Genomic DNA, 24889 nt, shown 5'->3' on the forward strand with positions numbered 1-24889 from the left:
GTCTTCAGTTTGTCACTACCTCATCATTAAATGATGTCCATCATATGGGTGATGTCTGACAAGTGAATAATTAATGCTTAATATTACATGCATCACTTTACCAGCATCATTCTTATGTACCCTGTAGACAGATCTTTGGATAAAGTGCATCTACGACATGTCTTCTTTTACATTCTAATTTAAAAAGTCAGACCTTTTTTTGTCCATTGCTCAGGTCTAACTATATCATCTAAGACCTTATTCACTCCTGGCCTTTTCATGCATCTCGTGTCTGGTTTATGTCTTGATAAGATGTTAAGCACATGCATTTACACTGGTACATATAGCTCAACTATATCTCCATTAATATTCAAATTATTTACATTTACATTTAAACACCAACTTCCAGTGTTCATCATTTTTAGCTGTTTTATGAATAACATGGTTGCTACATAAAAAATCGTCTATTGTATACCATATATAATATATATCTATAATTTGTGTGTGTGTGTGTGTGTGTGTATATATATATATATATATATATATATATATATATATATATATATCCTGTGTGCATTTACAGTCATTTTTATGTGGATAATTCTCTTACTCAAGACGCATGAAATGACCAAGTGTAAATGATAGTGATGTGTCTTCTGCAAACGAGTCGGCTCTTTGAGTCGGCTCTTTGAGATGTACACTGAGAACTGACTCACACTTAAGGCTTGTTCTTTTTTTTAATTTTTTTTCGTAGCTCAAGCTCTATATCAAAAAGCTTCCAGGGAAATATCTTTTAAACATCTGAGCTGTACATAATCTGCAATTGCAGCCATAATTAGCAAAGCAGAACAAAAACTTTGTGTGGTTTAGAAAAAAGCTGTTTGGGAGCTGAAAGATTCGGTTCTTACTGGTGAGCTGAGCCAACTTATTTGGCTCACTGAAAAGACCCGAGATTCCCATCCCTTGTAAAGAGGATCTGTTAGCTGCTTTAAGCTCCACCCATTGGCACACTGATGTCATGTAATGTAGTCTTTAAAAATGATTTTCATTTTCATTATTATTTTTGTCATTATTATTATTATTATTTTTATTTATTATTATATATATTTTTTTCTCAATTTCTTTTTTCTATATTGAGAACCAAAAATCTCTGTTTCTGGATGACCTGCATTTATACAATTTTCATTTCTATCCCTATTTAGATGGACATTTCTCAAATATAGATAATAGCTGAATTTATATTAGATTTTATACTGACAAATACATTTTAAAAGAACATTTCTTGATTAAACAGCAAAACAATTATATTTCAACAACTTCTGTAAAATCTCTTTTCTGGAAAGTGTTCATTGTGAAATAAACAGTTTAATTCTAACATCATCCAAAGACTAGCCTCATTTGCACAACTAAAATATATACAATATCAAATACAGACAACACTTGTTATTTATGTCAGCAATCAATTGGCAAGGATGAATTGTATTATCTGTTATTTAAAAAAAAAAATTCTCTTATTCACCTGTACTGCTTTGCTTATTACCATGTCTATTATTGATATTTTAATTCCCATTTATTCCGAGATTTACACCAAAGCACACCGGTTGTATCAAGAGATCGCCATGTTAAATCAGCATGCTACAATCGGGACAAAAAACATGTGCATATACAGAGGAGATGTTTAATGGAGAAATGTGTGCTTTTCTTTGGTAATACACTGGTGTGTTTGGTTCAGACCATAGTTTCAAATTTCAGCAATGACAAAACAGACTTTCTTTAAAGAGTAAAAATAGTTAACTAACAATGAAACCAATGAATGTTGTCCAGAGTTAATAAAGCAGTAAATTTGAGTTTATAATATAGGGACCTGTTTGTAGTATTTAATTATGATACATGAACTAACTGGCTCATATGGGTTGTTCCTGTATAGCTAGATTGGGTAAAACTGGTAGGTTCTCCTTTGTTTCATCCCACTACCACCCCTCACCTTTGAATTTTTTTTAAAAAAATTTCAATTACTGCCTGTAACATACTGGCTCCTCTTTCAATTTATTTCAGGGCTTACATTATATATACTACAGTGTTAAAAAAACAAAACAAAAAAAAAAACATCTTATGAATTGAATATATTTAGAATATTGCCAAATGTATCTGATATTTCTCATTATGAGATTATTAAATAGCAAATATAAGATACCCACATCTATTTCTAGAGATTTGTATTAATTCCATGCTTGGAATTACCTTATTCTATTAAAATTAAAATTAATAAAATAAGCTAATTGATCTTCCAACAGAAAAGACCAGTTCAAGCTTGAAATCAGTAAGAATCTGTATATTTATTTATAATAATCTCATATTGTGATATTTTTTCAGCAGAAATGACACCAATAACAGAACTAATATTATATTTTTTGTATGTAGATGCTGAAATAATTGCAGTATTTTAGAAATTGTATCATTCACTGTGCTGGCTTTCACGTGACACACTGCACTTTTACTATGGTTCAATTTTAGTCTGTAGTAAGATAAACACTGTAGGCCAGTTGCTGTGTGACCATGACTTTGAGAAGTGAGCCTTGTGTTTCAAATGGTGTTGGGTGACATGATACAGTAGGAAAGGCTTTGTCCAATCACAATCTTGGCGAGCCACACACATGCATTTCTAAATGCTGAGAGAATACATCCCGGTTTTACACATCTGTGCCAGTTCAGCGACTTACTTTTACAAGTGCAACAGTTGCAGCACTCCAATGATCCACTGACATGACATTTCTTGTGGCGTACCAAAGATAGCAATAATATAACTTCACTCACACGGTCACTGAAAACCACACCAGATATCACTGACAAGCATCCATCAGCCTAACACTTAGCAAAGTCGAATTTGTCTGATGAGTTATTATGTGGCTTTGTGTGCTAAGACCCACAGTATTCAAACGACGTTACTCTGATGCTTTTATTGATCCGACTAAGCAGTTTGTATTAGTGGTAATATTGTGTAATAGACTGACAAATCTTCTATGTCTCAATCTCTTCTCCAATGTTTTTTTTTTAATGAGTTTACAATCAAAAGACAACACAGATCTGTATTTTGTCATTCTGCCTTTCCTTTCACATGGCAATCTGTCCTTCCCTGTCAGGTCTAATACAAGTAACCCTTTGAAATAAAACAGCTGCTATTTATTCAATTGTACTGCAGTCATCTGCATTGAAATCCCAACTTGTTCCATTGGATATGTGAAAACAGATCTGTTTGAAGAGCAGATGTATCACACATCCATCAACGTTAACTTCAAATGTTATATGGACTATCAGATGAAATAGGTCAGCTGCCTGTCTATCCTCACTTGAGCCCAGGTGTCCCTCCTGACATCGTAAATCTCTGGCACATGTACTTATGGATATGTGGCAGGTTCCACTTTTGTTATGCTTTGTTATCAGTATCCCATATTAGTGTTTTTTTTTTTTACCTCCCCTAATTGTGTCACACAGTCTGTGGCAGGGGAACAAAAATAAAATATGGATGCCACCAGTTATCAAATAGCAGATGCAAGGCTGAAAAGCACAGTGCCATTCTTCCAATGCTTGCAGGACCACTGAAATAGAGTTCAGCTAATCCCTCTCACAGCTCCATGCAGTTCACAGTGCTGTGCTTAGAGTCCATTTAGTAATGGAGAACATTTGCTTTCTATATTTGAACAGGCCTGCATGCGACACAATACAGGGAATTTCAGGCTGTTTTAGTGGTAGGAAGGACAGACAGCCTTTTAACTGTATGACTCCACACAGATCCATTAAACAGGCCATTTAACCTTAAAAAAAACCTCATGGAACAACTTTCATCTTCATCTTCATAATTAACTTGTAATCATTAAGCTTATATTCTTACTAAATCAGTGAACATAGTGATTATTATACAGACCTAAACATTTGTAGATACCTAAGACTACAACACTCATGTAGCTCAACTAGCTAGGTAATTGCAGATTGTGTCGAAAGTGTCTAAAATTATAAATGTTATCATGTATTCGACTTGTCCAGCACCTTTAAAGTCTACAACTACAACCGCTGGCAAAAATTATGAAATCACCACACTTAGAGGATGTTCACCCAGCTTTTTTACTTTATAGCAAACAAACAAATCACAGATATGACACAAAAAAGGTTTTGTTCAATAGCTTAACATTCAGGTTTGTGAAATATACATAAAAAAAATTCAAGAACATTTTTTTAATTAATGGCTAGTCTTTTTCCAAATCAAGTAGAGGAAAAAATTATGGAATCACTCAATGTTGAGGAACAAATTATGGAATCATCAACAAAAAAAACACAATTAATACTTTGTTGCTCCTCCTCTGGCTTTTATTCTTTGAGGCAGACCTCACTAATGAAAAACAATATTCCCCATCAGTCTGGTTCCAACTTTCTCGAATAGCAGTTGACAGATCAGCTTTGCAGGGTGGAGTCTTAGCATGGACCAGTTTTTTTACTTTTTACCATAAATTTTCAATTGGATTGAGATCCGGACTGTTTGCTGGCCATGTCATTGAGTTGATATGCCTTTCCTGAAAAAAGCTTTAAAACTGTTTGCTCTGTGGCAAGACGCATTGTCATCTTGAAAAATTATTTCATCATCACCAAACCTATTTTCTATGGATGGAATGAGAAAATGTCCAAAATTTCACTGTACAACTGTGCACTGACTGCTGAGGTAATGACTGCCATCTCCCCTGGTCCTTTACCTGACATGCAACCCAATATCATAAATGAGTTGGGAAATTTGATTGATTCAGGCAGTCATCTTTATATGTTTTGTTAGAACGACACCAGACAAAAGTTCCAGCATCACCTCCTTGGCCAATGCAGATTCATGATTCATCACTGAATTTCACTTTCATCCAATCATCCACACTCCATGATTGCTTCTTCTTAGCCCACTGTAACCTTGTTTTCTTCTGTTTTGGTGTTAGTGCTGGTTTTCTTTTGGCTTTTCTATATGTAAATCTCATTTCATTCAGCCGGTTTCTTACAGTTCTGTCACAAACATTGACTCCTGTTTCCGCCCATTTGTTTTTCATTTGTTTTGTTGTGCATTTTCTATTTTCAAGGCATAGTGCTTTGAGTTTTCTATCCTGATGCTTTGACATCTTCCTTAGTCTGCCTGTATATCTACCTTTCATAACCTTCCCACTAAGTTTATACTTGCAACACATTTTAGACACAGCTGACTGGGAGCAACCAACCTCTTTGGCCACACTCCATGTTGAAATTCCTTGTTGAAGGAGTTTTATAATCCTTTCCATTGTTTCAACTGACAACTCTCTCATTGGAGCCATGTTTCCTTTCAATTAGCCAAGTTCAACAGCCCATTAAAGTGTGTAAGCACTCCCTTTTAACTGCTGACTTATTAGCATTTTTAGACTTGCCCCAGTATTTGTTTTAGAAATGGAAATTAAAAATTGATTCCATAATTTTTTCCTCAACATTGAGTGATTCCATAATTTTTTCCTCTACTTGATTTGGAAAAAGACATGCCATTAATTAAAAAAATGTCCTTGAATTTTTTTATGTATATTTCACAAACCAGAATGTTAAGCTATTGAACAAAACCTTTTTTGTGTCATATCTGTGATTTGTTTGTTTGCTATAAAGTTAAAAACGCTGGGTGAACATCCTCTAAGTGTGGTGATTCCATAATTTTTGCCAGCGGTTGTAACAAATAACATTCGCCGTGTCTGAAATCTGCCCGCGGTCAAGCCAGACGAGACAGAAACCCTAGTGCGAGTATATATAGGGTTTTACGGTAACAACCAGGCGATTGAGGACCAAAAAAAAAAAAATCTACCGCTCATCTTAGTTAAAAATACTGACTCTAGAAAGGTTTACTTGCACTCCTTCTTGTTAATTACTGTGCACCACATCTTTTTTCTATCGCAGAATGTCCGTCTTGCAGAAGTTTATTTAAAAAAAAAATTCCCAAGGGCCCAGTGGTTACCGTAAAACGCGATATACACTCACAGACAAGTTTCTACCACGGCTGGCTTTAAAATCATAGCTTTTTTAATTTCTCCGTATGGGTTCTCCAAGTTTGAAAGTAGCTGTTCCGTATAAAAAAAGCAAAAAATGTCTTTAAAAAGTGTTCTACATAGTGTAACTGAAAAGACGGCACAGCGTAGATCAATTTCTATGCCCGATTAGCAAACAAGCTACGACTGTGACTGTGAGTTCCGGGTTCAGTTTCTAAAGCACCGCCCGCCCACTTTGTCCCGTATGATTGGTTAATATTGGCAAGCAGTTGCATGGCCTACCCGGCATGCCCTGCGTTAAGTAAACGTCTCCGTTTTAACATAATAAAACCTTATTTTCTGTATTTAATATAATAATTATATTACAACTAACATTATAGCGTAAACTGAAATTGTCTAATAGTCTTCGGTGTAATTGCTTAGCATGCTTACCGTTACTGTGTAACATGTCTGTTTGATCGGGGTCGAGGACTTAACTTCTTTGAAAACTATCACTCATGTTTTTCTTCAAATCGTATAAATCTTTCGCCTTTTACTAAAGATTTCCGTGGGGAAGAACATTATGAGTATAAACTAATTTTTTGTAGCCCTACTATATGGTAGGGCTGATTTTCTGTTGTAAAAAGAAAAAACAAACACACGGTGTTAGGTATGTGTGATGTTAACAAGGAAAATACATTTAGTGTGTTCGCAGTCGTGAGAAGAGAGACTGTGTAAGAATTCGTAGAAGCAGTGTTTTATTTTTTCACAGAAAATTAAGATACTGAATTCCAGGAACGAGCAAGCTGAGTGCACAGAAACCCCCAAAACCATTGTAATTAGCGCCAGTTAATGCACAGTGGTTACCAGGAGGATTCACCTAAATGACCTTTGACATCAACAAATCTGACCATCCGCAAGAAATTGTGTTTATGTCTGAAAGGGTTAAACACAGTGCACTTATTTGACTCACGCTGCATTAAACCTGTGATAACAGCATAAAATAAACATTACACTTACTCATTTCATCCGTAGCTTCACTTATTCCCATATAACATTACCGCACGTGCTATAATACTACATTATATATTACAGCATACATTGCGCTAAAAGCAAAACACAAAAAGTTATAAAGCAGCATAAAATTGCCAACCTAAGTGCATCCGCTAGAGGTCTACTAAACAGTAAGCTCCATAGTAATAGTGTCCCAGAATTCCCTGCTGTAATATGCAAATTTAGCCGCTTCTCATTGGACGTCACGACGCATCAACACACAGCCTGTTTAAAAGTACAAAACTTGTTATTTTTTGGGGGGTTGAAACAGTCAGTACATATACTCATAGTAAGATTAAAACAATCTTCAACAATGATCTACTTAAAGTTAATATGACAATATACTTTATAGTATTATAGTGCAGTATGTCAAACCTACCGTCAGTGTGTAACATGTCTCTCTGGTCAGGTCTGTGGACTAAAGCTGCTAAAGGGTTAACACACTCATGTTTTTCTTCAGATCGTATAAATCTTTCGCCTTTTACTAAAGATTTCCGTGGGGAGGAACATTATGAGTATAAACTAATTTTTTGTTGTTCTACCTGATGGTAGAGCTCATTTTTGTGGTGAAAAGAAGAAATTATGCTCACATTAACATTATTGTCTACTCTGTAGTTATCTCCTAAGAAACATTCTGTCTTTATTGTAAGATGGCTGTTTCTCAGCAATTGAGTATGCGTAACAAATAAACAAGAAGGGAAGAATTAAGCTCATGTTGATTAATTTGGTTGTGTTCACCAATTAAACCAAGCACTGCTTCTACTTTTTTTTTTTTTTTTTTTTTTGCAGAAAATGAAATATAATACTAATTCCAAGAGCAAGCAAACTGAATGTATAAAAAATTAAGTTACAAATAATTAGTGCCACTTTTATACAAGATCTTGTGATGTGTTTTCCAACATGTAGACATGAAATTTAAGTTTAAATTAATAAAGCTTTAGCAATACTAATTCAAGTATACTCAGAGGAAGCATGGGCAAGGTCTTCGAGACTGTTCTGGACAGTTTGGCTTGTTCGGTTGAAACTCCGTTATTTGACTCATACTACGTTAAAAAAAATCACAGTGATAAATCACTATGATGAATGGATCGTTGAACTAGCTGTTAACAGCTCCTCATAAAGTCCATATTATAAGTGTTCTTTACTGAAGCCTTAGTTACTTTTATTATCATATAACAGTACAGTATCTTTTACCTACTTCCTGTATTACAGCTTCACAAAGCATATATCTATGAAATTCTTTAAGAAAAAAAAAAAATAAATAAATCCCCCCAAAACAACCCACACATAAAATCACATAAACCAATATACGTACAAAAGCTATAAAATTGCCCATCTGACAATTTCCCAGAAACCCCTGCGTAATATGCAAATGAGAGCGTCTCTCATTGGACGGTCGCGACGCCTCAATACACAGCAAAATACAAAATGTGTAAATCTATACGAACTAAGTGCAATAAATGCATATATACCCATGACTAGAAGAATAACAATTTTGAAATTAGTTGAAAGTAATATAATAATAAATTTTAGTGTGATAGTGCACTATGTAATGGTACAGTATGTCAGCCTACCGTCCCTGAGTAACATGTCTCTCTGATTGGGGTTGTGGACGTCACACTTTTTAAGCGTCACACTCATGGTTCTCTTCAGATCGTATAAATCTTTCGCCTTTTACTAAAGATTTCCGTGGGGAGGAACATTATGAGTATACACTAATTTTTGATGCCCTGCTGTTTGGTGGGGCTCCTTTTGTTTGTTTTAACGAAAGTACTTGAATTTGTTATTGGTCAGTTTCATGAGAAATAATAAAAAGATAAGCCAATAAAACAACTCATATGAAAAAACACAACACAATGTAACACTACTGAGAAGAAAAATGCATTAAACCAATGATATATCCCTCAAAATAATTGTTAGGGGCTTAGGGGCTCTAGATATGTATTAGACTTCTGACACATATAATCCTTCTTTTCAATTTCTTTTCAATCCATCATCCTTTATCGTTGATCGATCAAGTGTTTATTACAGCTGAACTGGTTTAGTTTATACTGCCCGGTTAACGTGCCAACCCTGCAATGATCCCATTAGGTAGTGAAAGGACAGGCTCAGTTTCTATTTTAGAGAGAGAGAGAGAAAAGTGAAGCTCTGAGTGAAAATGAGAAAATGAGAAAATGAGAAAATTAGAAAATCCAAATTGGGGCTTTAAGATGAAAGGCGAGGTTTGTTGTTTCTTAACTTTTTTTTTTTTATTTTTTTTTTTAAATTAACATTTCAGATGAACATTTTTTGTATAAATTGTTTGTTTCTATGAGTGCACTGGCCAAATGGTAAAAGGTAAATGAGCTAGCTCAGACGTCCACACAGGCAAAGAATGAAACAATGTATTCATTTAAATCTTTATGTGAATCTTGTATTAGGTCAAGCCGTGCAGAACACACCACACTGTAAGTTGCTTATACAGTGTCTGTCATTTGGCCTTTTATGAAGAACTTAATTTTAAAAAGCTTGACACATGTCCCATTAGTGATAATCCATGCACACCAGTGAACCTTTGTACGTCTTTCCCCTTCATCGTCCTTGTCCTCCTCAGTATCTTCCTTCACCAAGAAACCAAAAAGTCAGACTGCTGAGGTTGGGGCCACAGTGGTATTCGAAGCACAGACTGAGAAGGAAGACGCTAAAGTACGATGGCAACGGGATACCAAAGACATCATAGGAAGCGATAAATACACAATATCAGCAGAAGGCAACAAGCACTCACTCACCATAAGCAATGCTGTGCCCGAAGATGCAGCAGGATACGCGGTTATATCTGGAGGCTCAAAAGTCAAATTTGAGCTTAAAATCAAACAAGCAGAGGGTGGGTCAGAAGGTTTTTGATATTTGTGCTCACTTTCGTATCCTGACCACACTTCAGTCCTCTTTGCACCATTATGTCACTTTTTGATTGTGCCAGCTCTTGACTTTGGATAATCACACAGCACCTTTGTCACATCCCTATGCACTGCCACTTTGTGTGATTCAACTTAACTGACATGAATATCACTCTCTTGAATTAGCACTACATCATGTTTTTGTTTGTCATTATGTTAATATTCGATCACTTCCAGCATGATTCTGACCCAATTTCAGACACACAACAATGCTTTGACCAGAACTCTTTTTTCCAGACAAAGCCCTTCTGCCCTTCCCTTAACTGAGCTATTAATAACAGACCTTGTTCACAGCAGCTCAGTCCAAACCTTGATGACCTTTGGCTCTGGAGATTGCTTCCCTGAGAGGCTCTTGACAGCAAGAAGCAAGAGCTTTCATGGAAAACTGATAGTCAAAGAGTGCAAAATGCAGGAGAGATATTTGGGGAATAAATACTTAGAAGCCTAGCTTTATTTAACAGTCATATCAACTCTAGCTATCAGTCTATTTGAAGCTATGGCAAGGGTATTACAGATAGTCAGAACTTCCGAGTATGTCTCTGTGTTCTGGGTTTGTATTAAAAGCAATCAAGGACACTTACTACAGTAAATCAACGAAAACTAGTGAAGCAGCAAAATATTTTTTACTTCTGTGTACTTTGATTTCTTCACCTACATACTTTAGTCCTAGACACTTCAGATTAGCCATCACTGACCAAGTTCAGAGCGTGCGATGATATTCTTTATAATGTTCTCCAGCCAAAGCACCAGTAAAGGCTGCAGAGGCTAAAGCTCAAGCAGTAGTAGAGACCCCACCCAAAGCAGCTCCCCCTGCCGATGCTCCATCAGATCCCCCAGCAGACGGTCCAGCAGCTGCCCCTGCTCCCACTGAACCTCCGGCCCAAACTTCAGAGACCAACGATCATGCCCCAGACACTCATGATGGAACTCATGAGGGTAAATCAAGTTTACTTTCTAAAAAACTAGTACTCTCCTATTGTTATTATCTATACCTCTTCTAGTACTACTCATACAGTTTTCTCACACATTTTTCTCTTTCAGAAAACCAGCAGCCTGACACGAGGCAGGACCTCACTGGACTCTTTTCAGAAAAACCTCAGAGTGGGGAGGTGACTGTGGGTGAGTGTTGGCCACTTTCAGCCAATGAATAACCATATTTTAGACTCCATGTGCAAACATACTGTACATACTGTGCATTTCTTTGCTCTGTGTCATACCTGTCAAGATCACATACTTTCACAAGCATTTATAAATGTATAGGATTTTTCTAGCTGGTGACCAGGAGTACCCCCTTAGGAGCAACAGAAAAGGGTTCACCCTACCTTAAGGAGATCACATCTCAGATATCCCATGGCTGGGAATCCAAGAGAGCAAAATTAGCTGTGAAATTGGTGGGAGGGCATACTCTCTCCCTGTGAATCAAAGCTACATTAGCTAATGGTGGGAGTCTGTGAGCTCATGTATGCAGAAGAGGGCAGACAGTGCATAGCTCCCCTGTGAATTAGCATGAGCAGCAGTCTGAAAAGATCTGGTAGCTGGCTGCATGTGTCTCAGAGGAAGTATGTGCTAGCCTTCACCTTCATTGTTTGGTAGCTGTTGTGTCATAGGAGCCAGCTAGCTGGTTGGCAACATGACCAAATATATGAAGAACGTGAAGGACACGAAGCCCTAGGGATGGAGCTAACATGACTGTTAGCTATTTCCAAGTCATGAGAGTCATATTCAGGAGGGTGTAGTAAAAACAGTATGGGCTGAGATTCAAAATGACCTCTATCCATTCATCCACAGGTGAGAACATCACCTTTGTGGCAAAAGTGTGTGGCGAGTCCCTGCTGAAGAAGCCCACAGTCAGATGGTTCAAAGGAAAATGGATGGACTTGTCCAGCAAGTCAGGAAAACACCTGCAGCTGAAAGAGCACTATGACCGCAACACCAAGGTGTGCAATGACTTTTGCTTTGCAATGGCCTATAGCAGTCCTAGCTATGTTTTCTAATAAATATTTGAATATGTTCAAAATCTTAAGTGCAAGAGGCTAAACTGCAGTACAGTTAACTGCAAAAATTTGCATCCCCTGGTTTATGTCTAAAAAAAAAAAAAAAATGTACCCAATGTTTTTCAAAAGGTTGGTGGCAAACAATAATTAAAATTATAGAATTTTGCAATCATAAAGGCAGATGCCTTTGAACTGACATAATTTTGGTGCATATCCTAACTATTTGAGAAACTTTCAGGTGTCTAAATCTTAACACACAGATTAAAATACATTTTTATGTCTTTTATGTGCTGAGGGTGTGCAAACTTTTGTACTTGACTGTAAATATATATATCTTGTAGAAACGGCAGTACTGTGACTCACGTAGGTGCTGATAGGGTTATCGATCAATATGGGGTTACAATAAATTACTTTAAATCGTTTTTCAGCTAGTTAAGATGTTCTGATTATTGTACACATAAAAAGGACTGTGTAATGGATTATCTAATTAAACTATGGATTATCTACTGAACTATAAACTGTCCCGCTGTCATTTCACAGGTGTATACCTTTGAGATGCACATCATTGCAGCCAAAGCTAATTTTGCTGGAGGATATCGATGTGAAGTGTCATCCAGAGACAAGTTTGACAGCTGTAATTTTGAGTTGACTGTGCATGGTGAGCATCAACACAGCAGTGTTCTTGTAGAGAAATAAATCTGCAGTACATACATCTGTCTGGGGATTTGGGGGCCTTTCTGGTAGAACATGTCATTGCAAGGAAGTCAAGGATGAACATTTTGTAACACTGGCTTTGCTGGGCATAACTTATGGTTGTGATAGGCATATCCATACACTTCCAAGGAAAAATCACATATTCAGGACTTGGTGAATGAAATAAAATGAATGAAGTGAACAAAATGTCTTCTAAGGATGTAATTATCTGCTGCCGTTATTGCCGTCTCCTCAGTATTATAGAAGTACAACGAAAAGCAAGTCAGACTTGCAAGCAAGACTTGGCAAGTCAATCTGACAGCTGACTGTGCTGTCAGATATCTGAGAGTTAGCTAGGAGAAGATGCTGATACTAGAAGTATAGCAAATAAACTTCCACAAAAAAGTTAGCTGATTGCTGTCTCTTTAATTTCCTTACAGAGGTTCAAGCAGTGGAAGGGTTTGATATTCGTGCTGCATTCAGACGCACGTGAGTGGTCCTTTTTCCTAATCTCCTAAACTTGGCTTTGTGAGTTGATAAGTAATTGATGTTAAATAATTAGTGCTATTTGGGTTTTTTTTATATCAAAGTATTATATCAAAGAGGAAAGACATGATTAATCATCTCATTACTTGGACGTACTAATCACTCAGGAGCATAACTCCAGGCGGTAAGAAGAGGATGTCAGCAACGGGCAGGTAGCTAATGGGGTTTGTTGCAATGGCAGAGGGCATATTCATGCACTTAAAGCTCATGGGAAAATGAGCTTGATTTCTCACCAAAAGGAGGGTGTTTTGGTTTTTAATATTCATTTCCTTTGACTTCCCCCCTCAATCCCTTTCTTGTCTTCACTTTTATCTCTGTCTGAAAACATTTAAAGAGAGTTGACTCATATAACTGATGTATGTTCCTTTGTGAGTCACTCTCTCAGAATGCCTTGAATTTCCTCTCTCTTTCTTTCATATGCTCTGTCTGTCTCACTTTTCATCTTTACTCCTCACGAGGACAGACATCCAGCCCTCCTTTTTGGCATAAAATTAGCTTTAGATGGTTAAATGAATATGGTTTCCCTGTCCACTGCCCATTTACAAGTGCAGTTCCAGTGACTGAGAGACGGATTAGTGTAAAATAGTGCATGTCCTATGGGACAGTTCAACATAAAATAGCAAAGATGCCAAATGCTTGTAATGCAATGCTTCTAAGCTTGGTTAATGCTAGCTCTGAAATGAAATATTTTACACTTCCCACTTCCTATGGAAGGATCTCTTCACTGTGACTGACACGTTGTGAAAATCAGTGGTGTCAGTTGCACAAATGAATTTCCTTAGCATGTCACCCAACTCCCTTCATCTTGCAGTGTGATCTTTAAGACATACACACTCTGCAGTGTGTAGTGAAGTGGTCATCAGCCCTCTTACTGCTGTTACACACACATAATCATGGGTTATCCTCAAAATGAAAACTCAGAGGAGAGATTAGTGCCCATACCCAGGCTTTTGATAAAGTTGAGCAGTGTCTGATCAGCTTCTGAGTTTGAAGTAACTTTGCTTCTACATCAAGGTCTGAGCTTTCAACTTTGATGTCCATAATTTAAGAGCTTTTTCAAAGCAAGAAATGGATTTGCTCTGTGCTAGAGTGGAAGGCTTCATAATGAAGCCAACATGAATGATCACTTTATTTGGTTCACAAGGACAGACTAATTACTTGGTTCACTAGTTTCAGTATAATGTGTATCCATATTATGCTTAAGCATGTTCCGCATTTGCTACACTCCTAAATTCCAATTTCCTTCTTTTTTTTTAAGATAAATGTATCCTACACAGAATTCTACACTAACAGTGATAAAACTGTTGTAGTAATGGAAATGTCAGTTATAGTGTGTTTATGCTCACTGTGTTTTTGTGGCTGGTTTCCTGCTGCAGTAGCACAGACTCAGGCGATGCAGGAGAGCTGGACTTCAGCGGTTTACTCAAAAAGAGGTGAGTCTCCAAATATCAAGTGAACACTGCTAAGTGTTGAATTGCCCCATGGATCAAGTCAAAATGCAAAAACCATTCAAGAATACTACAAAGATTTCATTTACAGAGAAGTACAGTAGGAGACAAATAAACTGTTCGATTAATTTTTAAATGTACTACTAATAATACGATTTACTTTTGAGTGTACTAACTTATAGTCATATTTATATTTGGTCCATATTAAAATATTTATTCAGTTTTTATATAAACAGGTTTTAATCCAGTATACAATCTGTTTAGCATACATTTTATTTTGTCAAAAATATCAATTGTATTTGGAAAAGAGATATCAATCCCATTTATTGCACTTTGCAGTCTTTAAAAAAAGTGTAAAAATAAATGAAAGTTTGACTTGAATAATGAACCTAACCAGTCAACAAATAACAGAACACATTACTGCAAATGGTACTGGTAATATTTTGGTCTATGGTCAGTGGTAGCATTTGTGTGAACGGGATTTTGAAAATGACTCAAAGCCTCAAACCCATTCCTTAAATGGCCTTAAGGTCTACATAAAGTCATAAATGTTAGGTATGCTCTCATTATACTACAATATAAGTACCTACACCACAGCGCTGCTGAATTCTGATTGGTCAGAAGGATTTGGTTAATTTTCTATAAACAGCAACTCTGATAGTAGTTCTGGCTACAAGACAAATCACAGGTTTATATTAATGTACTCGTTCTAATAGGGTATCATTTCTATAGTAACAGCTTATGCAGGGACTTGTATGGTGGACTCGCCACTTACACAGACTTAAAAACCATGTGCAATTGTTGATTTGGTGGTTTTCTGGGAGGCATTTATTTAGCATTTTTGGAAGGAGTGTCCAGTGTCAGTGCCAGAGGTAAAGCTGGAAAAGTCTTTACAACAGAAGGCTTTGTGGTTTCTTATTATTAACATCAGGATAGAGATTCCTGTTTCATGGACATTCCTGAGTATTAAACAGGTGGTAACAGTAACTCTGCATCGCACCATCTGGTCTTTGATTATTTTTATATGACAGCACAACCCGTCGTGTTTTGTTTCTTCACATAACAGCACGCCTTATGGTGTTTTATTCCTTACTCATCATACTTTACATATGTAGTAAAGTATGTTACATTTTTGTGACGGACACTGATAGTTTCTTTTTTCTGCATGAATCTGGTCATATTTCATACTTATAGCCATCTTATAAGTTCTTTTCTATCACCATGCTGTTGCCTGATGTCATGGTAAAACGTAATGATCTCAGTTTATATAATGAATAAATGCATGTGGATTGACTATATGTGTTGCAGTAATTGATAGTTCTGTACACATATTTGGGCTGCAATTTATAAACAGAGGTCATTTCTTTTGTTGTTTGTACTCTTTTCTCTCCTCTTGTGTGTGATCTACGAATGTAGAGAGTAAGTGACTGCGTGGATGCACATCCGGTTTGCCATCTGCATGACGAATGCTGATGTTAGCAACACGCTGGCATAGTGTGTTATATGCTACAACTTTCCTTGCTACTAGCCTAACTCTTCACAGTTCTCAGTTCAGTCCAGTTCAGTGATTAGGGCACATGATTAGGGCACAAATTACACACATAGCCGAATTTAACAAGAATCACTTTAAAATCACTTTTCATTAATAAGTTGTTCATTTTTGGATCACATATCATTACTGGCATGGATAGACTTGTTTAATCACACACACACAAATGCACTTAAACTGACAAACTTAATGTGCGCATAGAAACGTATGGATTGCTCTCACAGAATATTTTAACAGCACAGTTTATTTCCACAAACTACGATAACACACAACACACAGGCTAATATTTTCATTATTTTCTGACAATATCTACTGCCTTATCCTGAAATGTAGAATATAATATAGTAACATGTGACCAGTGGTTTTACTGATACTGATTTTACCACAAATATTTCCCAAACTTTATTTTCACACAACGACATATGTTTAATTACATTTTTAACTAGATTAGATGTGCTGTAGATGTGCTACGCATTATTGGCGGGCTGTTGAATTGTGTGCACTAACCTGCTCTGGTTTGTCTTGTCATGTCTTGGGTTCTGCTTCTGACTAAGTGCAGCAGTTTCTTAAAAAGTGGCCAACGGTAAGAACTGAATTATCCCTGTACATATTTAATATGCGTTTTTTCTTCTCCTCCTGCTTTCCGCTATCTGCTTTTGGATATGTGCTAATGATGATGGTTCTAACAGTAGTGCTGAAAGCAGTGGCCATGACTGCAGCTTCAGTATTAAATTAAAAAGACAACGCTTAGGATGCAAAATTCATTAAAGCAGATGTGTTGAATGTCAGCTGTCTACACAAGCCCTCAATAACAGACTGTTCCCTCTTGCTGTCTGACTGCAGCCTGGTCCAGGTGAGCAACGAGCCCGATGTGGATGTGTGGGAAATCCTGAGCAAGGCTCCGCCCTCCGAGTACGAGAAGATCGCCTTCCAATACGGCATTACAGATCTAAGGGGCATGCTCAAGAGATTGAAGAAGATGAAAAAGGAAGAGAAGAAGAGTGCAGGTTTGTGTTGAACTTGATCTCGTATAGAAAGAACAGACAGAGAACTTCTGGCTGGAGGTGGAGCTAATTTCTGGGCCAGAAAAAAGTAAACAGGAGACTAAAATAAAAAGAAACTAGTGAGACCTGCTGTATAGCAATGCTGGACATTCCAAGATGCCTTATGAAAATATACTTTTAAACATTACAAATGGCACCTTCAATTCTCAACATAGTTACAAGGTTCTTTAGATAGGTAATGACGCTAGCTTTCTAAAAATATTCTACTTGGAACATTTGCTAAAAGGGAAAGTCCCTGTAGAAGGGTTCTATATAGAAAATTTAGGGGTTTCCCCAGAGGCACAAACCAAAGAAATGAAGAAAGAGTGTCAGTGTGTATTTTTTTTTCTACAGTTCTTTCTTTCACCGCTTTCACTAGCATCCTAAAGGTTGTCTCTTAAAGGTTTAGTGTAGAACACTACAAAAGAAGGATTTCCTTTTAGAAAAGGGTCCAAACATTAGAACCTGTCTGGATGGTTTCTTTCCAAAAGAACTAACTTAACTTTCTGTTATAGGGTTCTATATAGAACCTCTAAGGGATCCTTCAAACAGACAGATAGATAAAGAACACTTTATGGTGCTAGATTTAAAATTCTTTCCACACTTCCACACTTCTTGCAGTAGAAATCTGTCTTTCACAACATTCCTGTGATGTTCTGTGCATTCTGTTATTTGTTGACTGGTTAGTTTCATTAGTCAAGTCAAACCTTCGTTTATTTTTACACTAAAAATAAAAAAGACTGCATCCCAAGGGTTCTTTGAATTTGTCCCTCTGGGGAAACCCATAAGTTCTGTGTAGAAACTTACAAAATAATGCTTTCTTTTTAGAAAATGTTCCATTTCATAGGGGCTGCCCTATACTTCTTTCAGTATAAAGGTAAAGCATCTGTGTAGAACCGTACAAAAGATTTTTTTTAAATAATCTTTTATGACTTACTCATCATACTTTACATACAGTTGGGACCAAAAGTCTGAGATCACCAGGGAAAATGCTTCCTTTTTGCATTCTTTTCTAATTTAATATAACAATTTTCTTATTATAATTATATTATTGACAATAGCCTGTGTGAAAAGCAGAATCTGTGAAATATTTACATGAATTTCAGAGTTTCTTAGTATTTGGTACGTCCCCTTTTTGCTTTAATGACGGTTTGCTCTTGAGCTGGCATGGACTCCACAAGTTTGTGCAAAATCTTATGATCCATTAGATCAAATCCATCAAAGTGTCGTGTGAACACATGCTTCAATAGCAGAGATTAGGCATGAGGAAACTCAGGATCTTTTGTACAAAGCAGTTAACATTGTCAATATCACAAATTTGCTTACATTTAAATAGGGACCTAGAAATAGTGCAGAATCTTGAATACTAAATATTCAAGATATTGAACATTTACTTTCTTTGTTTTGAATATTTCCAAATACTAAGACCTTTCCCATTTTAAATGGAAAGCAATGAAATGTGGTCTCAGACTTTTGGACCTCACTGTATGTACTAAAGTATACAACATTTTCTGTAAGGGACGCTGAACTTTTGTTTTTTTTTGTGCAACAGTCTGGTCATGTTTCATACTTTCTGTTGTCTTGCTCTCACCATCCCTTTACCTGATAAATCATGGTAAAATGTAATGATCTCAGTTTAAATAATGAATGAATGTATGTGGATTGATTATGTATGCTGCAGTAATTGATATTTCTGTACACATATTTGGGCTGCAATTTATAAACAGAAGTCATTTCTTTTGTTGTTTGTACTCTTTTCTCTCCTCTTGTGTGTGATCTTCAAATGTAGAGAGTAAGTGTCTGGATGCACATCTGGTTTGTCATCCACATTACATATGCTGACGATGGCATCACGCTGGCATAGTTTGTTCTATGCTACTATTGCTACTAGCCTAACTATTCACAATCCAGTCTAGTCCAGTGATTAGGGCACTGCTTAACACAAATTGCGTACACACAGTAGAATTAACAAGAACATTAGAACCGCTTTGCATCAATAAGGGTCAATCCTACAAAAAAAAAAAGTTTTTTCTTTTAGAAAAGTTTCTTGGTAGACCGCTTTGGATAAGAAACTTTCTGTTATAGGGTTCTAATAAAGCATTTAAGGATTGTTGCATACTTCTTGCAGTATAAACCAGTCTTTCACAGCATTTCTCAAAAAGCTGTACCCAGCTTACACTCTAGCACCCTAAGAGATCTTTGATTTGAAAACCTTAAAAGTTCTGTGTAGAACCCTACTAAAGAAGGTTTTTTTTCCCTAGAAATGTTTCCATGTCTTACACCATTTAAATGGGAAACTTTCTGTTATATGGGTATGCATAGAACCCTGACGGGTTGTTTAGCAGTTTTTGTAGTATAAACCTGTCTTTCACAGCATTCCTCAAAAAGCTGGACCCAGCCTACCAGGTTGAAAAGGGACACAAAATCAAGCTGCAGATTGAGGTGGCCAATCCTGATGCAGAGGTGAAATGGCTGAAAAATGGACAGGAGATCCAAAAAACAGGAAGGTACGTAATCAGCCATGAGTAGAATAGAATAATTGACTAGAATAGAATAAAAGTGCACAGCTACATCAAAAAACTTGTTTTATCAATGTCTATTACTTGTAAACAAAATTGCTAATAAATGATCTCTCTATCTCTCTCCTGAATTTTCTAACTGAAATCGTGTGTTCCTGAATGGCTTGGCTTCTGTGCTTCGTTTCGACCAAAACCTGCAGCAAGTGAGTGTCTCCAGTTGGTCTGCTCACGAAAAAGCATCCAGTGTGATAAACTGTTCCAAGGACATTCTGGACTGAGACATGATAGGACTAGTATTCTAGAGAACATGTGACAGCTGCTCTAGATTTATTCTTGACTTACAATACCGACAGTTTGTCCACTTGGTGAATTTTGAAAGTGAATTTTGAAAGTTTCTGTCATGCCATGATAGTCATGCCATGTTTGGAATTTGTCGGATTGAGTGAAGCATTTGTGTAGTGAGGTTTTGTCTCCATCTACAAAGAAAAGTAAGAAAAAAACACATTTTTTGCTGTTCCTTCAGGTATATCTTTGAGAGTGTAGGGAACAAACGCTTCCTCACTATCAACAACTGTTCTCTGGCTGATGACGCGGCATACACCTGCATCGTGGGAGATGAAAAAAGCTTCACTGAGCTCTTTGTGAAAGGTACTTGATGATGGGTTCTAACACAGTGCGGAAGTATTTTCAGCATTTCTGAAGTTTGAGATTCATCTCTCCATTTCTTTCTCAGAGCCTCCTGTTCTGATCCTGCGTAATCTTGAGGATCAGATGGCAATGAAGGGAGAGAGAGTAGAATTTGAGTGTGAGGTCTCTGAGGAAGGAGCTCATGTCAAGTGGTATGATACTTATCTATAATCTATGAACATAATCTCTGCTAAACACATCTAAATCAGTACAAGCATTCCTACATTTGACCCCAGAACATGACAAAAAAAAAAAGACACCCAAACACAAGCAAGACAATGGGTGAAACTGATTAAAGAGCATTACACTGTCACGGGACAAGCGATAAGAATAGAGTGATTTCGTTGCAGAAGCATGTCTGTCTTGGATGTGTGAGATTCCTCAGATGTCCAGAAGATGGCATGCATGTCCTTTGTTGAGCAGAGCAGCTGCCAGGCTTTGGCTGACTCAACCTGGCTGACGGATAGAGAGGGTGGTGCAGAAGTGTGTGTGTGTGTGTGTGAGTGTGAGAATGAGTGAGTGAATGAGCCGTGGCTTCACCTGATCTGGATCCAAGGCTGTATATCACCCAGCAGCTCTGTAAATTATCAGCCCTCTGAAAAGGTCATGCCAGCCTTTTAGCAGCTCTGCAGTGTCCTTCAACCAAAATGAGAAAGTCACTATTGGCTCACTGCGACTGCCTTTAATGTGCCACAGAGGACGCATTTCTGCAGCTAGATAGTCTGATAAAATGTTGCTTAGCACTATAGAGTTATATGCAAGAACAGAAACATCGGATAGTCAATGAAGAATGATCAAGGTTGCTTCGATCTCATCACGCCAGTCATGAGACCTTTTATTTGACAATGTCAATGTCACGAGTCATATAATAGACATATAATATGTCACGAGTCATATAGTATACTAGTCATAGAATAATTTTAACAGGATGAGGTGTGATGAGGATTTTACGATTATCCATCAGTTTCATTGTTTACATGTACACTGTCCGGGTACAGACATCAGAATGTAACAAGATCAAAATGTCTTTGAAGAACTGGTTATAGCTTAGTTTTATGAGCATTGGTTTATTGAAACACAATGTTCCATTTCATTTTAAGTACAAAATCTTGCTATTTAAAGCTCTAGAGTGTCTATACCTTGATAAACATTATAATCATGGAAACAGGCTTGAAAAAATAGTGCCTGGTTAGAAAAAAAAATTGAGCTAGTTTTATAAAAACTGTTCAAATTTTCAGGGAAAAAGATGGAGTGGAGCTTACTCGAGATGAATCCTTCAAGTATCGCTTCAAGAAAGATGGCTGCAAACATACACTCATCATCAACGATGTCACCAAGGAGGACTGTGGCCACTACAGAGTGAAAACCAACGGAGGGCAGTCTCTTGCTGAGCTCATGGTGCAGGGTGAGTGGTTTATTTTAGCACTGGTGTTTATCATCTGGTTCTCCTTTCTGCTAAATTCTGTATATGCTAGTTCTGTAGGTTTGGAGGTAAAACAGATCTACATGAGTGCAAGGCCCTCTTTAGAAGTGGGTAAAATGGGTTAAAGTTAATGTATCATGATTGATATCTCTCTTACTCTGAAGTCTTCGGCTTTAAAGACTGATTGAAGCCATTTGTCAATCATAGCAGATGCATGACAAGCCACGTGTCAATCAAGGCAGACAGAACTGTAGTCCAAAATAAACCTCCAGAATTCCACTGGGCATTCTTCACTCCCTGCTATCTCCTTTAAACCCCGCCTCTTTGTGGTCCTGTCGCTCAAAAATCACCTGTTTGTCAGCCCAGTAAACATGGTTGACAGGCCCACAGCACATGGTTACAATGCACAGATGCCAGCTATTGTTAGACTGCAAGGGCCATATATTTTAACTGTGCAGGTGACTCTTTCCTTCTTCCTCTCCATAACCTAATTCTTACCCTGGTCTGTTTTTCAGACAGATTCGCATCAGCTGACGTCCTTTATTCTCACTTTTACAGCCTTACTTTCTATTTGGCTCTTGATCTGTAATTATAGTGGAGGTGTAAGAAAATGAAAGCTCAACCCTCAGTGACCTTCGCGCTATAGTGCTACTGGAAACTCCATGAACTGAGACACTGTCCTTAACTCTCTCATAAATCCATCTGGACACTCAGTTCCTGCATGTTTTTTTTTTTTTTTTTTTTAAAAAAAGCAACCCGATCCACATCTCCTGCCAGTCTTGACCACTTAATCAAACAGAGAAGGTGCCAAACATGAGCAGCTGTCCAGCACCACTGAACTTCTGCCAGGCTGCTAGGAGGATCATCGCTCCCCAGTAACTCTCCTTTAATTATACCACCCCTAACTGATGAGCTCCGGTTGTGTGTCTGCTACAGCAGTACTATACTACTATGTGGTTATTTCACTTACTTCCAGTTGTGTACATGATATTAAAATATAATTGGATGCATTCAGAGACTGAAAATAACAAAAGTCACTCACTTTCTACTTTTTATCAGACTGGATGCTTTATAATCAAAATATACTTTTAATCACAAGGTTACTATTTTGCAACACAGTTGAATTTAAGCAGCTGAATTCTAAAAGGTGTGACAAGAACAAGAATGAATGTGTCTTTGATGTATTCATTCATTTACCGTATTCATGTCTGATTGAACACCTTCAGTACAGGCAAAAAATAAAGCCCTTAAATATAAACTACACATAAAAATATAAACTTCCTTAAGTAAAAAGTAATTTATAGGTTTTGTATTTGTTTACTAGCTAGAGTATTACCAGTAAGCCAGTTTGTGTCAGATTTATTAGCTGCTGTTAATTAGTTCCATGGCAAATAATTATTTAATTAATAACAAAAATCAGTGTCTGATTTCAATCACTGATATTTTATTTAGCTGTTACTTCCACTGACTCAGCTTCTTGCTTCCTTTAAATTTTACTCAACTGCAACAATTTAATGAAGAATTTTGGCTACTGAATTTTTTCAATCCCATGCTGATTCTTTCTTTCAGTTATTCTGTATAACCAAACCCACGCTTCATTTTGCCTTTAAATGACTGTGCTGTTTGCCCTTTAGAGAAGCAACTTGAGGTGTATCAGAGCATTGCTGACCTGACAGTAAAAGCTAAGGAAGAGGCGGTGTTCAAGTGTGAGGTGTCTGATGAGAACGTCAAAGGAACCTGGTACAAAAATGGAGTGGAGGTGAAGCCTGATGCTAGAACCCACATCACACACATCGGCCGGTAAGACTGTGGAAGATCATTTGAACAACTGTAGAGGTTTCAATTCTTATTCTTTTATTTTCTATGTAGTCAGCTCCAGTCCTGGGGAACCATTTGGTGAGGTCCCTTCTCAGAGACATGTGATTCAGTAGAGCAGGGGAATCACTAAAATGTGCTGAACTCTGGTTCCCCAGGTCTGGATTTGGACCTCCCCTGTTGAAATGTAAAAGTTGTCTGATATACTCTCTGTCTCGCCAGAATTCACAAGCTCACTATTGATGATGTACATCCAGAGGATGAAGGCGACTACACTTTTATCCCTGAAGGCTACGCTTTTAACCTTTCTGCCAAACTGAACTTCTTGGGTACATAAGTCTCAGATTCCTTAGTCAATGACTCAGCCTGGTTAACAGTACGACATTTACATTTATTATTTTCATTTATGTTTTCAGAGGTCAAGGTCGACTATGTCCCTCGTCAAGGTAAGAATAAAAAAAAACTACACAGTAGAGAGTCAGTGTTGAACTTCTGCCAGTTAGTAAGTAGGGCACTTATGCTGAGATAAATAGTTTGGCAAATTGCACAATTTTCCACTTACAGCAAATGTAGCCCATCATCCAAGACCTATTTGAAGTTCTATTTAAACGTCATTACTTTTGCTCTTGAAGCTGTAAGGTTAATGTAGCTAAGTAAGGGAAGTAATTCTCACCCAAAATCTTTTGTGTTAATATCTGCCTCAAACCACACACACTTCTTCAGTGATATCAAAAAGATTTGGTGACATAGTTTAGGCCAAACTATGACTTACCAAAATCTATAAACATGAACCATGTAACTATTTATGTAACTAATTGATGTAATTTACAAAGGCAGCCATCTTGGATGACTGGAATAACATTTTACTAAGTACAGTTTGGTACCATTCAGCCCTCTAGGCCCTTTGTCCAAAGTTTCAAGATGGAGTTGTATCAAAACGCTAGAAGTTATGGAGATAATAATATAGTTCTACTTTGAAGTAAAATTTTTTAATATGAACTCACACACAATTTTAACAGATTCATTACTTGTTAGCTACATTAGCCGCATAGATTCGATGCAAAACTAAAGTAACAAATGTCCGGGCTGATGAACTACATTTTGGATTAGTGTAAAAGTAGCATATTTAAAAAAAAATCCTTTCTTTAATCCTCCTGATTCATTTAACTGCATATGAAAAACAGCTTTTTGAAATATAT

General features: G+C 37.0%; 2 protein-coding genes and 3 non-coding genes across 5 annotated transcripts in view; 4 read left to right on the forward strand and 1 right to left on the reverse strand.

Moving 5' to 3' along the window:
• cars1 (cysteinyl-tRNA synthetase 1) overlaps positions 1-7026 on the reverse strand; it is a 29441-nt gene extending 22415 nt beyond the window's left edge. The window contains exon 1 of the mRNA XM_034299486.2: positions 7005-7026. Coding sequence (XP_034155377.1) covers positions 7005-7008 — 4 coding nt within the window. The 5' untranslated portion in view covers positions 7009-7026. The remainder of the gene's footprint in view (positions 1-7004) is intronic.
• mybpc3 (myosin binding protein C3) overlaps positions 1-24889 on the forward strand; it is a 44276-nt gene that overhangs the window by 575 nt on the left and 18812 nt on the right. Inside the window, exons 2-19 of the mRNA XM_053229437.1 lie at positions 9631-9900; positions 10712-10909; positions 11015-11092; positions 11762-11910; positions 12508-12625; positions 13101-13149; positions 13314-13358; positions 14583-14639; positions 16763-16786; positions 17047-17210; positions 19621-19753; positions 19966-19968; positions 20289-20413; positions 20499-20604; positions 21691-21857; positions 23510-23675; positions 23913-24019; positions 24107-24136. Coding sequence (XP_053085412.1) covers positions 9631-9900; positions 10712-10909; positions 11015-11092; positions 11762-11910; positions 12508-12625; positions 13101-13149; positions 13314-13358; positions 14583-14639; positions 16763-16786; positions 17047-17210; positions 19621-19753; positions 19966-19968; positions 20289-20413; positions 20499-20604; positions 21691-21857; positions 23510-23675; positions 23913-24019; positions 24107-24136 — 1989 coding nt within the window. The remainder of the gene's footprint in view (positions 1-9630; positions 9901-10711; positions 10910-11014; positions 11093-11761; positions 11911-12507; positions 12626-13100; positions 13150-13313; positions 13359-14582; positions 14640-16762; positions 16787-17046; positions 17211-19620; positions 19754-19965; positions 19969-20288; positions 20414-20498; positions 20605-21690; positions 21858-23509; positions 23676-23912; positions 24020-24106; positions 24137-24889) is intronic.
• On the forward strand, positions 6497-6611 carry LOC113541027 (U5 spliceosomal RNA). Its single transcript, XR_003404141.2, has one exon. It is a non-coding gene; the product is annotated as a U5 spliceosomal RNA (small nuclear RNA).
• On the forward strand, positions 7478-7592 carry LOC113541029 (U5 spliceosomal RNA). Its single transcript, XR_003404143.3, has one exon. It is a non-coding gene; the product is annotated as a U5 spliceosomal RNA (small nuclear RNA).
• LOC113541028 (U5 spliceosomal RNA) lies at positions 8672-8784 on the forward strand. The gene has a single exon (XR_003404142.3). It is a non-coding gene; the product is annotated as a U5 spliceosomal RNA (small nuclear RNA).

The sequence above is a fragment of the Pangasianodon hypophthalmus genome, chromosome 25 (assembly GCF_027358585.1).
Source record: "Pangasianodon hypophthalmus isolate fPanHyp1 chromosome 25, fPanHyp1.pri, whole genome shotgun sequence".
In the NCBI taxonomy this organism is placed as follows: domain Eukaryota; kingdom Metazoa; phylum Chordata; class Actinopteri; order Siluriformes; family Pangasiidae; genus Pangasianodon; species Pangasianodon hypophthalmus.